This window comes from Nomascus leucogenys, chromosome 12 (genome assembly GCF_006542625.1).
Source record: "Nomascus leucogenys isolate Asia chromosome 12, Asia_NLE_v1, whole genome shotgun sequence".
In the NCBI taxonomy this organism is placed as follows: Eukaryota; Metazoa; Chordata; class Mammalia; order Primates; family Hylobatidae; genus Nomascus; species Nomascus leucogenys.
Window position 1 is genome coordinate 63,086,094 of NC_044392.1, and position 14,937 is coordinate 63,101,030.

General features: G+C 41.6%; 1 protein-coding gene and 1 pseudogene across 2 annotated transcripts in view; one reads left to right on the plus strand and one right to left on the minus strand.

Moving 5' to 3' along the window:
• Nucleotides 1–14,700, plus strand: part of SLC16A1 (solute carrier family 16 member 1) — a 48,158-nt gene extending 33,458 nt beyond the window's left edge. For both annotated transcript variants that reach the window (XM_030824820.1, XM_030824821.1), the window contains 3 exons: nt 3,814–3,957; nt 8,543–9,409; nt 12,405–14,700. In XM_030824820.1, the coding sequence (XP_030680680.1) occupies nt 3,814–3,957; nt 8,543–9,409; nt 12,405–12,679 (1,286 nt within the window). In that variant the 3' untranslated portion in view covers nt 12,680–14,700. The remainder of the gene's footprint in view (nt 1–3,813; nt 3,958–8,542; nt 9,410–12,404) is intronic.
• On the minus strand, nt 1,239–2,685 carry LOC105738415 (annotated as a pseudogene).
• Nucleotides 14,701–14,937: the final 237 nt, after the last annotated feature.

The following is a 14,937-nucleotide window of genomic DNA, read 5'->3' on the forward strand; positions in this document are numbered from 1 at the left end:
TCAAAGTGCTGGGATTACAGGCGTGAGCCACTGCGCCCGGCAACGGCAGCCAGTTCTTGATGTAGCACCTTAGAGAGACTTGGTCCTGTGAAACACATGAATAATCAAAAGCTTTAATTCCTTCTTAACATGCTTATCTTATATATATATACGTACATAACATCTATATCTATATGGATGGAGATGGAAAGAGAGCACCTTCTGTCTGTGTCATGTGAAAGCATAAATAAGCATGTATCATAAATAAGCACCAGTATTATGATCACTGCCAGTATTTGTTGAGGACCAACTAAACACCTCACATATATTAGTTAATTTTTTATTCTTTCAACAATCCTATAAGGTAGTTTAATAATAACCTCTGAGAAACAAAGACAAGAATATGGTGGAACCAAAATTTAAAATAGGGTGCCCTGGGGCTACAGCCTATCCTTTTAATATTAGTATACTGTACCGCAACTCTGAATAGTAAAACTAGACTGTAAGTAACTGAAGTATTTTTCATAGTATTTATGGAAATAGAATATGCCAATATGTGATCATTAGTATATTCTGGATATATGTACATTCAATATGTGTTTTTAGAAATAGACTCTATGTTTGGATAAGACTTTCTTGTAATTAAGATTTCAAAATTTGGAAAAGGCAAATTACAGATTATACCTATTTATAGCAAGTAAGAAGAGAAGGCCAGGCACAGTGGCTTACACCTATAATCCCAGCACTTTTGGAGGCAGTGGCGGCAGTATCACTTGAGCCGAGGAGGTTGGGTCTGCAGTGAGCTGTGATTGCACCACTGCACTCCAGCGACAGAGGGAGACTGGTCGCAAAAAACTGATACATGAAATGCATAAAATATTTTCTTGTTTCTTATAATGCTTTTCATTTGGTTCCTTTTCTCACATACAAGAAATGCTGATTTTTATATGCATGTAGTTAGCTGAGGAAATGTAGTCTGGTTTTCTTGGATAATACTCTATTTCCTATTCTCTTGAGTTGTTACACCCAAGTTGTGTTGACTGTTATCTGATTTAATCTTATCCTGCATGCATTTTTTTCACAATTGTACTACCATGAAACTTAATAATATAGGCATGGAACCAAGTAATTCTGAAGGATACATTTGGGTGGGGTTTTTTTTGTTTTTTGTTTTTTGAGACAGAACCTCACTCTGTTGCCCAGGCACAATCTCATCTCACTGCAACTGCTGCCTCCCAGGTTCAAGTGATTCTTCCCCTCAGCCTCCCGAGTAGCTGGGACTACAGGCATGCACCACCACACTTGGCCCCTGAAAGATATTTTTGGTTTAGTACCTGAATTTGGATGTAACTAGGAACTTTTCTTTTTTAATCAAGATTACCTAATTGCAACACCTAAACTTGGAAAAAATGATCATGCATTTTTGTCTTTTTCCTTTTTTTGTTGTTGTTGTTTTTGTTTGTTTGTTTTCTTTATAAATGACCCAGTCTCAGGTGTTCTTTTATAGCAATGCAAACATACTAACACACAACACCCTAGGAGGTTTCATTCTTCATTTGGTGATGACTCTACTGTTAGGTTTTTGTCCAAATACTTCCATCCCTAAGAATTTACTGAGGCAGTTCTAAATTAAAGAAAGTGTGAGAAACAAAAGAGGTTACAGAAGAGCCTTGGGCAGCCTGAGAAACGATGGTCCTGTCATAGTAGTTGGGACATTCGTGAGCAACCAAATGCCAGGCTTGATTAAAGGCGTCCACAACATCTGGCTCATCCTGGGGGCGCTGGTGCTATACACGGCCTGCAGGGTCTTCCCCACCAGGGCAATGCCATCGCAGTGGTGCTTCTTCCAGAAGCGATTCCTGTAGATCTCTGCCTACTGAGTCCCAAAGAAGCGGCCCATGGGCTGTTTCCCATCCTTGTCCTCATACTTGTACTTGCCAGTCAGCAGGCCACCAGCCAGAGGGTTGAAGGCATAGAACCTCAGTCCAAAGTGCCTGAGGCAGGGGAAGAGCTCCGTTTCCACTTGCTGGGTGGTGGCATTGTACATGCCCTGGTACACAGTGGACAGGATCCAGCCGTTGCTCTTGCAGAGGGTACAGATCTTGGCCACTTCCCAGGCGGCATAGTTGGAGAGGCCAAGATCCACGAACTTGCCCTCCTGGTGCAGCTGGTGGCGGGCACGCAGTGTCTCTTCCACCGGGGTGCTGTGGTCTGGCATGAGCAGGTGGAAGAGGTCCACTCGGGGACACTGCAGCCACTTCAGTGACATCTCCAGCTGGAACCGGAGACTGTCAGGTTTCAGGGAGTTCCCAAACAATGGATTGGCCTTGGTATCAATTTTCACTCTGGAGTCGCTGCCGCCCAGCCTGAGCCCCAGGCCACCCAGGATGGTCTCGGACTGGACGTCGCTGTACACGAAGGCCGTGTCTATCTCTGTGTGGCCGTGCTCCAGGAAGGCGTGGGTGACTGCGGCGCTGGTGGGCGCGTCCATGTGGCGCCCCATCTCCATGGCACCCAACACCGTGGAGGGCCGGGACATGACGGTGGCAACGGGAGACTGCGACAGCCCAGGAGCGGCGCACAGCGGTTGGAAGCACCAGCTCCCTGGAGTCGGCGGCCGTGTGGCTTTAGGGACTGCTGTTTGTTTGTTTTTGAGATGGAGTTTCACTCTTGTTGCCCAGGCTGGAGTGCAATGGCTCAATCTCGGCTCACTGCAACCTCCGCCTCCTGGATTCAAACGATTCTCCTGCCTCAGCCTCCTGAGTAGCTGGAATTACAGGCATGCGCCACCACGCCCAGCTAATTTTGTATTTTTAGTACTGATGAGGTTTCTCCATGTTGGTCAGGCTGGTCTCGAACTCCTGACCTCAGGTGATCCACCCACCTTGGCCTCCCAAAGTGCTGGAATTACAGGCATGAGCCACTGCGCCTGCCCTGTCTTTCAGGAGGCTGAGGCAAGATAATGGCATGAACCCGGGAGGCGGAGATTGCAGTAAGCGAGATCGGGCCACTGCACTCCAGCCTGGGCGACAGAGTGAGACTCTGTCTCAAAAAAAAAAAACACCACCACAAACCACATTTATGATAATATACAAGTACTCTAAAATCTAGATGCATTTATATGTCTCCTATCACTATGCATGTCTGAAATTTAAAACAGAACATACTTTCTACTAACATGTTTTTGTTTTGTTTGTTTTTTGAGACAGAGTCTCACTCTATTGCCCAGGCTGGAGTGCAGTGGCGCGATCTTGGCTCACTGCAACCTCCACCTCCCAGGTTCAAGCCATTCTCTTGCCTCAACCTCTGGAGTAGCTGGGATTACAGGCACGCGCCACCGTGCCTGGCTAATTTTTGTATTTTTAGTCGAGACAGGGTTTCACCTTGTTGGCCAGGCTGGTCTTGAACTCCTGACCTCGGGTGATCCACCTGCCCCAGCCTCCCAAAGTGCTGGGATTACAGGCATGAGCTACTGTGCCCAGCCACTTTCTGCATATATGTTAATCATATCCTAGATACATCAAGAACCTTGTGAACATCCATTACCAAGGTGTTTTCAGCCTGCCCTGCCATAAAAGAGAAAGATTAAGGATAACTTCGGGTCTTTTGTATTTTAGTAAAATTTCATCTAGTATTTTTAGATTTAGAACGTGCACAATTAATTATGTTTTCTAACATCTTTATTTTAGTACACATATGACTCAGAAGTAATTATAGAAAACAATATTCTTATCATTGCTGCTTGTTTATTTTGGAGGATTTGTCATTCATTGTCATTCATACTTGTGAGGGAGCAGTTTCCTTTATATTACTACATTTTTGGTTATCTTTTAGGTCCTATCAGCAGTATCCTGGTGAATAAATATGGAAGTCGTATAGTCATGATTATTGGTGGCTGCTTGTCAGGCTGTGGCTTGATTGCAGCTTCTTTCTGTAACACTGTACAGCAACTATACTTCTGTATTGGAGTCATTGGAGGTGAGTTACTACTGATTCATTTGGAAGCATTAGTTTATTGCTGGCTATTTTGTATTTACCTGCATTCATCTTTCAGATCTCTGGAGTGAAATTCTTTTCTTATAGAAATGACTTATCATTTTGAAGAACTACAGATAAAAGTACTAGAAAAGCAAACTTTTAAAGAAATTGCCATTATATAATGGATATTTATTGTTTGTTGAATGAGTAAATGAGTTGAAAGAATGATTGCATTCCTTGTCCTAAGAATAGACAGTAGATACAATGTGTGTGGCAACTTGGTGCGAGAGTGGCTATTTGATAGAATGTCCACATAACATTTCTGAGGGGTAGAGGATGTGCTTGATAATTCCTCCATTTTAAAAATCACTAAATTAAGATGAGCATAATGAATAAAAGTTACCCATAACCTCACAATCCAAAGAATATCATTAACATTTCTCTGTATATCCTTCCATGTATTTTTCTATGCACAGATACACCTTTTTTTAGAGCAAAAAAGTATCAAATTATGTAAAATTTTGTAACCAGTTTTTTTTGTCAGTATTAAGTTGAAAGTCTTTTGTGAACATGAATATATTCTTTGTATACATTTGTAGAAAGGGAACTGCTGTGTGTTTGTTTTAATATATGTATGCTAAATTGTCCTCCAAAAAAGTTATACTCACTTATTGTCCCACCACAATATATCAGAGATTCTAAGATTATCCCTTTTGTCAACAATGGGATATTGTCTTTTTTAAAAAAATAATTGCCAATTTAACAGGTGAGAACAGTATCTCTTGGTTTTAATCCTTTCTCTTTTTTTTGAGACGGAGTCTGGCTCTGTCTCCCAGGCTGGAGTGCAGTGGCACAATCTCAGCTCACTGCAAGCTCTGCCTCCTGGATTCACATATTCTCCTGCCTCAGCCTCCTGAATAGCTGGAACTGCAGGTGCCCGCCACCACGCCTGGCTAATTTTTTCTATTTTTTTTAGTAGAGACGGGGTTTCATTGTGTTAGCCAGTATAGTCTTGATCTCCTGACCTTGTGATCCGCCTGCCTCAGCCTCCCAAAGTGCTGGGATTACAGGCGTGAGTCACCGCACCTGGCCTTCTGATGTTGAATTTTGTTAAAAAGTATTTTTAAAATTCAATCTTTTCCAATGTTTTCCCCTTATTAAACATATAAATTTTTTATGTATTCAAAAAGTATTTTATGGTTTCCGTCTTGTATATCATCCTGAGAAAGTTGTTTTCTGCTGCAAGATTATGAAAATATTTGTCCACTTTTGTTTAGTGCACTTTAGTTTTTATATTTTAAAAATCTGGTTTTTGTTGTTGTTGTTGTTGTGTTTTTTTTTTTTTTTGAGACACAGTTTCACTGTCACTGCCAGGCTAGACTGCTATGGCGTGATCTCGGCTCACTGCAGTCTGCACCTCCTGGGTTCAAGCGATTCTCCTGCCTCAGCCTCCCAAATAGCCGGGATTACAGGCGCCTGCTACCACACCCAGCTAATTTTTGTGTTTTTAGTAGAGACAGGGTTTCACTGTGTTGGCCAGGCTGGTCTCAAACTCCTGACCTCATGGTCCTCCCGCCTCTGCCTCCCAAAGTGCTGGGATTATGGGCGTGAGCCACTGCACCCGGCCAATTTTTGTGTTTTTAATAGAGACGGGGTTTCACCATGTTGGCCAGGCTGGTCTCAAACTCCTGACCTCAGGTGATCCACCTGCCTCGGCCTCCCAACATGCTGGAATTACGGGCATGAGCCACCATGCCCAGCTACACTTAAAAATTCCGAATGGATGAAAACGTCTGACATAAGATGAGAAAAAAGAAATATAACTATTTGTTCCCACATGGTTAATCAGTTGGTTCATTTGCTCTTTTATTAATTTATTTATGAAATATTTATTGAGCAACAACTGTTTGTGTGTTAGAAACCATTTTAGGTGCTGTAGAGATAGAGCAACAAGTCAGGCAGTTACGCTCTTTAATAGGCGGAGACAAACAGTACAACTCATAAATATATTAATAAGAAAAATATCAGGTAGTGATAAATGCTATATAAAGCCTTTGAGTGTTGTGACAGGGAAGAACTGGGCAAGCAATGAAGGTAAGGGCTCACTGAAGAATCAACTTTAAGTAGAGACCTGCATAACAACAGGGAACTAGATTTGTGAAAATGTAAGGGATCAGAGACCGTAGAGCTTATTAACAAATGTAAGAATGGTTTGCTATGAGGTCAGGGAGGAAGTTCTTTGAATATTTACTTTTGCTAGCACATTTCAACTCTGTTCCTGGACTTTCTGTAGTGTTTCTGCACTTTCACTGATGAATTTTCACCGATTCCTGAAACAGGTCCATGCTGCTCTAATGATTGTAGCTTTTGTAAAGCCATTTAAATAATTTGTTCTGGTTGGTCCCACTTTTTCCTCTGCACCATCAAAAATTTCCTAGTAGCTCTGTATTTGTTCTCTAAGTATCCTTTAGAATCATTTACCTTAATCTGAAAGTAAAATTCACTGACATTTACTTTCTTTCTTTTTTTTTTGAGATGGAGTTTTGCTCTTGTTGCCCAGGCTAGAGTGCAATGGCACGTGTTCTGCTCACCGAAACCTCCACCTCCTGGGTTCAAGCAATTCTTCTGCCTCAGCCTCCCAAGTAGCTGGGATTACAGGCATGCGCCACTATGCCCGGCTAATTTTGTATTTTTAGTAGAGACAGGGTTTCTCCATGTTGGTCAGGCTGGTCTCGAACTCCCAACCTCAGGTGATCCATCCGCCTCAGCCTCCCAAAGTGCTGGGATTACAGGCGTGAGCCACCGCGCCCGGCCAAAATTCACTGACATTTTCATTGGATTGCATTAAATTAGTACATTCAGGCTGGGCGTGGTGGCTCGTGCCTGTAATCCCAGCACTTTGGGAGGCTGAGGCGGGTGGATCACGAGGTCAGGAGATCGAGACCATCCTGGCTAATATGGTGAAACCCCGTCTCTACTAAAAATACCAAAAAAAAAAAAAAAATTAGCAGGCCGGGCGCGGTGGCTCACGCTCGTAATCCCAGCACTTTGGGAGGCCGAGGCGGGCAGATCACGAGGTCAGGAGATCGAGACCACGGTGAAACCCCGTCTCTACTAAAAAATACAAAAAATTAGCTGGGCGTGGTGGCGGACGCCTGTAGTCCCAGCTACTGGGAGAGGCTGAGGCAGGAGAATGGCGTGAACCCGGGAGGCGGAGCTTGCAGTGAGCCAAGATTGCGCCACTGCACTCCAGCCTGGGCGACAGAGCAAGACTCCGTCTCAAAAAAAAAAAAAAAAAAAAAATTAACCTGGCGTGGTGGCGGGTGCCTGTAGTCCCAGCTACTCGGGAGGCTGAGGCAGGAGAATGGCGTGAACCTGGGAGGCGGAGCTTGCAGTGAGCCGAGATCGCACCACTGCACTCCAGCCTGGGTGACAGCAAGACTCTGTCTCAAAAAAAAAAAAAAAATTAGTACATTCATTTCAGGAGCCTTAACATCTTAACAATGTTGTGTTTTATTTTCCCAAAACTTTTTTTTTTTTTTGAGACAGAGTCTTGCTGTCACCCAGGCTGGAGTGCAGTGGTGCGATCTCGGCTCACTGCAAGCTCCGCCTCCCAGGTTCACGCCATTCTCCTGCCTCAGCCTCCCGAGTAGCTGGGACTACAGGCACCCGCCACCTCGCCCGGCTAATTTTTTGTGTTTTTAGTAGAGACGGGGTTTCACTGGTCTCGATCTCCTGACCTCGTGATCTGCCCGCCTCAGCCTCCCAAAGTGCTGGGATTACAGGCGTGAGCCACCGCGCCCGGCCTTTCTCAAAACTTTGTATGTATTTTAAATTCGTTTTTGTTTTTGAGACAGGTTCTTTCTCTGTAGCCCAGGCTGGAGTGCAGTTATGTGATCATAGCTCACTGTAGCCTCAAACTTCTAGGCTCAAGTGATACTCCAGCTTTAGCCACCCAAGTAGCTAGGACTACAGGCACACACCACCATACCCAACTAATTTTCGAATTACTTTTTGTAGAGACAGTTCTTGCTATGTTTCCCAGGGTGGTCTTGAACTCCTGGCCTTAATCAGTCCTGCTGCCTTGGCTTCCCAAAGCACTGGGATTATAGACATGAGCCACTGCACCTAGCCTTATGCATTTTCTAGTGTAAATTTGTTTTATCTCTACTGTCGACTTAACGATCTTATATGGTTATAATAATCCGGTGATTTTGTTAGATTAGACAAAATAGACAGTTATTCACCTTCAAATAATAAAAACAACAATAATAAAAATAACATGTATTAAGTGCTTACTACATGCTGAGCACTGGGTACTAAGTGCTTAACAAATCTTTTCTTCCTCACAACAGTGCCCTGTGCCCGTTTTACATATTAGGAAGCAGTCATAGGAGGGTATACATGTCTGAGATTATGCAACCAGTAAGCACTGATACTGAGATTTGAACCCATGTCTGTTTTAGAACTCATACTTTAAACCACTACATAACGTGTCCTCTAATAATGAGGATTTATATCCTATTCTTTCTATTATTTATACCTATTATTTATTTATTTATTTATTTATTTTTCCTCTTCACAGGTCTTGGGCTTGCCTTCAACTTGAATCCAGCTCTGACCATGATTGGCAAGTATTTCTACAAGAGGCGACCATTGGCCAACGGACTGGCCATGGCAGGCAGCCCTGTGTTCCTCTGTACTCTGGCCCCCCTCAATCAGGTTTTCTTCGGTATCTTTGGATGGAGAGGAAGCTTTCTAATTCTTGGGGGCTTGCTACTAAACTGCTGTGTCGCTGGAGCCCTCATGCGACCAATCGGGCCCAAGCCAACCGAGGCAGGGAAAGATAAGTCTAAAGCATCCCTTCAGAAACCTGGAAAATCTGGTGTAAAAAAAGGTCTGCATGATGCAAATACAGATCTTATTGGAAGACACCCTAAACAGGAGAAACGATCAGTCTTCCAAACAATTAATCAGTTCCTGGACTTAACCCTATTCACCCACAGAGGCTTTTTGCTATACCTCTCTGGAAATGTGATCATGTTTTTTGGACTCTTTGCACCTTTGGTGTTTCTTAGTAGTTATGGGAAGAGTCAGCATTATTCTAGTGAGAAGTCTGCCTTCCTTCTTTCCATTCTGGCTTTTGTTGACATGGTAGCCAGACCATCTATGGGACTTGTAGCCAACACAAAGCCAATAAGACCTCGAATTCAGTATTTCTTTGCGGCTTCCGTTGTTGCAAATGGAGTGTGTCATATGCTAGCACCTTTATCCACTACCTATGTTGGATTCTGTGTCTATGCGGGATTCTTTGGATTTGCCTTTGGGTGGCTCAGCTCCGTATTGTTTGAAACATTGATGGACCTTGTTGGACCCCAGAGGTTCTCCAGCGCTGTGGGATTGGTGACCATTGTGGAATGCTGTCCTGTCCTCCTGGGGCCACCACTTTTAGGTATAGTATATCTCCCTACTAATGTGGGTCTGTTACAAAACAAGCATATAAGATGGGAATGCTGATAGAAAGCAAACATTAGTGAGCTATTTGGGTAAGAACAAATCTTTCTCACTTATGTACCCTTGATGCTGGGACAATACTTGGCACAGCATAATTGCTCAAATATAGAATCTAATTAAATGGAACCATCAAGGCAAAAGGGGGATCAAATATTGATACAAATGTCAGTGTTTTTTCTTTTTTTTGAGGCGGAGTCTTGCTCTGTTGCCCAGGCTGGACTGCACTGGCACCATCTCAGCTCACTGCAACCTCCACCTCCCAGGTTCGAGCGATTCCCCTGCCTCAGCCTCCCGGTAGCTGGGATTACAGGTGCATGCCACCATGCCCAGCCAATTTTTATATTTTTAATAGAGACGGGGTTTCGCCATGTTGGCCAGGCTGGTCTCTAACTCCTGACCTCAAATGATCCACTTGTCGCGGCCTCCCAAAGTGCTGGGTAACAGGTGTGAGCCACTGCGCCTGGCCTAAAATATGCTTTTTTCTGATCGCAAAACTGATGTGCTTAGTGTAGAAAAGCATGTAGAAAAACAACCCAATCTTTAAAGCGCTAGTGATTATTTCATTTTAAAAATGAAGTGTATTTCACATACTTTTTTTTTTTTTTTTTTAAGACAGAGTCTTGGTCTTGTTGCCCAGGCTGGAGTGCAATGGCGCAGTCTCGGCTCACTGCAACCTCTGCCTCCTGGGTTCAAGCGATTCTCCTGCCTCAGCCTCCCGAGTAGCTGGGATTACAGGCGCCCACCACCATGCCCAACTAATTTTTGTATTTTCAGTAGAGACAGTTTCACCATGTTGGCCAGGCTGGTCTCCAACTCCTAACCTCAGGTTAGGCCTCCCAAAGTGCTGGTATTACAGGCATGAGCCACCGCGCCTGGCCCATAAATTTTTTAAAAACACACAAAAAGCAAAAAAAAAAAAGGTTTATTTCAGTAGCAGTAGTATAATAATAGCTACCATGTAAGCTCACAGTGTACCAGAGACTGTCCTTATCATTTTGTATCTCCTGTTGTATCTCACAAGTCCATATGAGGTAGGACCGTTTTAGTCCCCATTTTATAAGTGAACAGAGGCTTCAAAAGGTGAAATAACTTGGCTAAGATCATACAGCTAGTAAATTAATTATAACTTGGGAACTATTTGTGAAGGTTATTGAATACTTTATCTTTCAAATTAATAGCTCAATAGATAACATGTAGTGAAAAAATAATTTGACCCTCCTTCTGGATGTGACTCATACTTTAGGAATTTTGATTTGGAGAGTGAGTGAGTATGTAACAGAAGATCCATAGCTGCCTTTTGAGATCACTGTCTTCTTCCATCTCATACCCAGTGAGTTACCAAGTTCTATGAGTTTTTATGCTCTAAATCTTTTTCTCATCTGCCCATTTTTCTTCATCACAACTACTACCCTTATCCAAAGCTCCTGTCTCCTGTTTGGGCTGCTCCTGACTGTAACCTCCTAACTGGTCTACCTGTATCAGTTCTAGCTTTTCTTCAGTCTCCTTGAAGTCTCCAGTTCAGAACTCTTCAAGATTTCCTAAAACTCTCCAGTTGCTTCCCATTACTTTCAGGGTGAAAAGCAAATTCCCTAATGTGGCTTGCAAGGCACTGCATGGGCTGGCCCCACCTGTCCCTCCAGCCTCATTTCTACCACTGTCCTCCTGCTCTCTGTGCCCCAGAAACCTGGCCCTTCTTTCCCCTCACACACCATGCTCTCTCCTACCATTGTGCCTTTGCACTACAGTTCTCTGCCTGCATCTAATTCCCATCTCCATTCTCCTAGATAATTCCTATCCTGCAAATCCCAGCTTAGTTGACACTTTAAGGAAAGCTTTCTTGACCCCACTTCTTTCAAACTCTCCTGGTAGTACTTGTCACAGTTTGTGTAGTTACTTGATTAACATCTCTTGTCCACTGAACTGTGGATGTTAAATCCTCTGTTCACCCTTATCCTCAGGGCTTAGCTGAGCCAGTGCCTGGTATATGATAAAGGCTCAATAAATATTGTTGAATGAATGATGCCCTGAGTTAGAAAGCCATATGGAATCATATTTAAATTGGTTGTGTTAAGTCCTGTTTAAGCATAGAGTAGAATTTTCCCAGAGATACCAGTTCAAGGAGATGCTAATAAATTTTATAGTAATGAAAGTTACATGACCAAAATAAAATTTGGAAACATCAAGTTAAATAGGGTTCTTTACTACCAGACCTCACAAAGCCTTTATGAGAAAATAATATGCCATTTACCAATTCATTTGACTTTTGAAACATTAAAGCAGTATCCTTGTAGCACATGCTTAAGGGTGCAGACTTCCAAGTCAGACTGTCTAGGTTTAAAGCCAAGTCATTTCACTTATTAGTTTTGTGACCATGGACAAATTAGCTAACATCTCTGTAATTTAGTTTTTAAATCTGTCCAGTGAGGATGATAATAGAATCTGCCTGTTATAAAGATTAAGCATTTAGAATGGGTGTAAGATATTGCTTTTAAATTTTTAGCACTGGACAGGTGTTCACAGGAATACTCTTTGGGAAATGCTGAGAGAGAAAGAGCATTGGCCTGGGTAAATGGGACAGCACTATGGCCTTGGACAAGACTCCCAAGCCTCTTTTAGCAACACTTATTTCTATAGTGTATTAAGAGAATTGACTCTAGGTGATCACTACGTCTCTTCCATTTCCAGTTTGCCAAGAGTTAACTATTTTCAAGTTACTAAAAATAACAGAATATGCAAAGGCCACTTAAAATCCATGAGGCATTATAAACAGAGGATCAGCTAATTTTCAGCAATTCCTTGTACTAATTCATCATTTTGGGACTCTTTAAAGATTGGATTGACATCTTTCTGAATGGATCCTTAAGCTTTGCTTGGGGAAAAAAAAACTGTTTACTCTTAGAAACATAACTGTTTGTGTTGTTTTACATATTTAGGTCGGCTCAATGACATGTATGGAGACTACAAATACACATACTGGGCATGTGGCATCGTCCTAATTATTTCAGGTATCTATCTCTTCATTGGCATGGGCATCAATTATCGACTTTTGGCAAAAGAACAGAAAGCAAGTGAGCAGAAAAAGGAAAGTAAAGAGGAAGAGACCAGTATAGATGTTGCTGAGAAGCCAAAGGAAGTTACCAAAGAAGCAGAATCTCCGGACCAGAAAGACACAGAAGGAGGGCCCAAGGAGGAGGAAAGTCCAGTCTGAATCCATGGGGCTGAAGGGTAAATTGAGCAGTTCATGACCCAGGATATCTGAAAATATTCTACTGGCCTGTAATCTACTAGTGGTGCTCAATGCAAATAGTAGACATTTGTGTGGAAATCATACCAGTTGTTCATTGATGGGATTTTTGTTTGACTCCTTACCAATAGCCTGAATTTGAGGAGGGAATGGTTGGTAGCAAAGGATGGGGGAAAGAAGTAGGTTTTGTTTTGTTTTGTTTTAATCTTAGCTTTTAATAATGTCATAAAGATTATAATATGTGCCTTAAGTTTTAGTCTTTAGAACTCTAGAGAGCCTTAAGTTCTTAAAACATTTTTGCTGAATTCATCTATTTCGAGTGTTGTGTAAAAAGGAAAAATAACAACTAACTTGTTTGAGGCAAATCTAAAATTTAAAATTAATCTTGCTTCATTGTTACATGTAATATATTTCAGATATTTTCACTGGAAGATTTATGAACAGAAATATTGGTTGAAAGTTAGAGATTTTACAAAATGCTGACAAAAATATTTTCCTAGCATCAGTAGATTTCTGGCATATGTTTCTGCTAGCTATATATTTAGGAAATTCAAAGCATAAAACTTTGGCAACATCTTGGCTGTTCTAGACACAGTGTACTTGTCAACCCCTCTCAGGTACCTTTTCTTGGGATGCTTATTAGAAGCCAAGTATAGTGCTTAAGGTTTGTTTTCATTAAATTAGCTATTTTTGCTCCCCTGTTCAAAGATGCATTTGAGTGTTTATAGATCACTGCCCTTTTTGAAATCACCTGGTATTATTTTTCTCACTGGAAAAGTTAGTATTAAAATCTACAAAACTACATATTTGTGCCTCCTTGGCAAATACAACACATCTAATTAAATGTAGACAGATATTTCAAACATCAGCTGAATTCACTTAAGTTTTTCCAAAACCTCAGTTAAACTGTGAAGCTATTGGAATTTTTTTTTCCTGGAATTTTTCCCCTTTGATTCACAGTGGTCCCATTTATATCTGCTTCTAGCTTAGTGCTATGTGTGAGATATGTGTGTGTTTGGTGTTTTGTTTTTTTTTTAATGTTTTCAAATTAAAAAGGGCCAGAAAAATTTGGCACCAGGCAAACGAATAAAGATAGGGTTGGGAAAGAAGTTGCTAAGTGTGCTTAGTTTTAATAAGTAATTCCTTCTCTTTTTTCAGAGAAGGCCTTACAGAAAATTGTTGTGCTTAGAATTGTTGGATGCATTTTTACTCTCCACACAAACCTAAAAATTTTGTGACCTCTTTCACTTACCTGAAAAGTAGAGAAATGGATTCAGTATAAGGATAAGGAGGGAAGGTGGACCAGAATGAAAAATTGTAAATATTTTTTTAACCTAATATCACTTAAATGGAGGCAGAAAGATAGACATTCAATGAATTATATTCAATGCATTTAAAATACCACTGTAATTGACAGAGTAAAAGTATAGATACAAAACCTTGTGTAAGAGGCTGACTTTTCCAAATAAACATTTTTTAAGAAAATATTTCTTCTTCCAAATGTCTATTTTCTTGAAAATATTGCTGTGTCTTCATTTTCATTACCGGGTTTCATTTTGGGCCTTGCTAAATTGATTGGATTAAATTCTCCAGCTTATGAATCTTGATATTTGTGTATATGATTTATTTTCATTTGAATTTCTCCTTTCCTCTTCTTTGCTGTAAGGCAAGGAGGAGGGGAATTTTAAAACCATCTTATTTGAACTGAGAGCATCCAGAGCAGTTAACCTGAAGGAAACAATGAAAAACTCCGTTTGTATGCCTGAGCATCATGGCAGATAGAGGAAGAGCGTTAGAGGAGAAAACTGCTGCTGAGAGGATTGGCAGGCTTGGCCTCAGTTTGGACTCTAATTTTCCTTGGACCCAAGTCTGTAACCTCTGTGTACCTCTTCTCTCTTACCTTCTATAAAAATGAGGATTACTGTTGGTAAGGGAATAAGGAATGTAAGTAAAGGAAATATGAAAAATAAAAGTAAAGCAAGTATGAATAACTTTTTCCTCATCTTTATTGTTGAAGTCATATCCACACAGCACTCTCTGTTTAATCTCTGTTCAATAGTTGAATCTTGTTAGTGGAGTGAGGGTTTTGTGATGCAGATTAACCACCACTTATCAGAAGGGTTCTGAAGTTGCTGTATTCAGAAGCAAAAGTTAGTACCACATGCTGGGCACAGTGGCTCAGGCCTGTAATCCCAACACTTTGGGAGGCTGAGGTGGGCAGA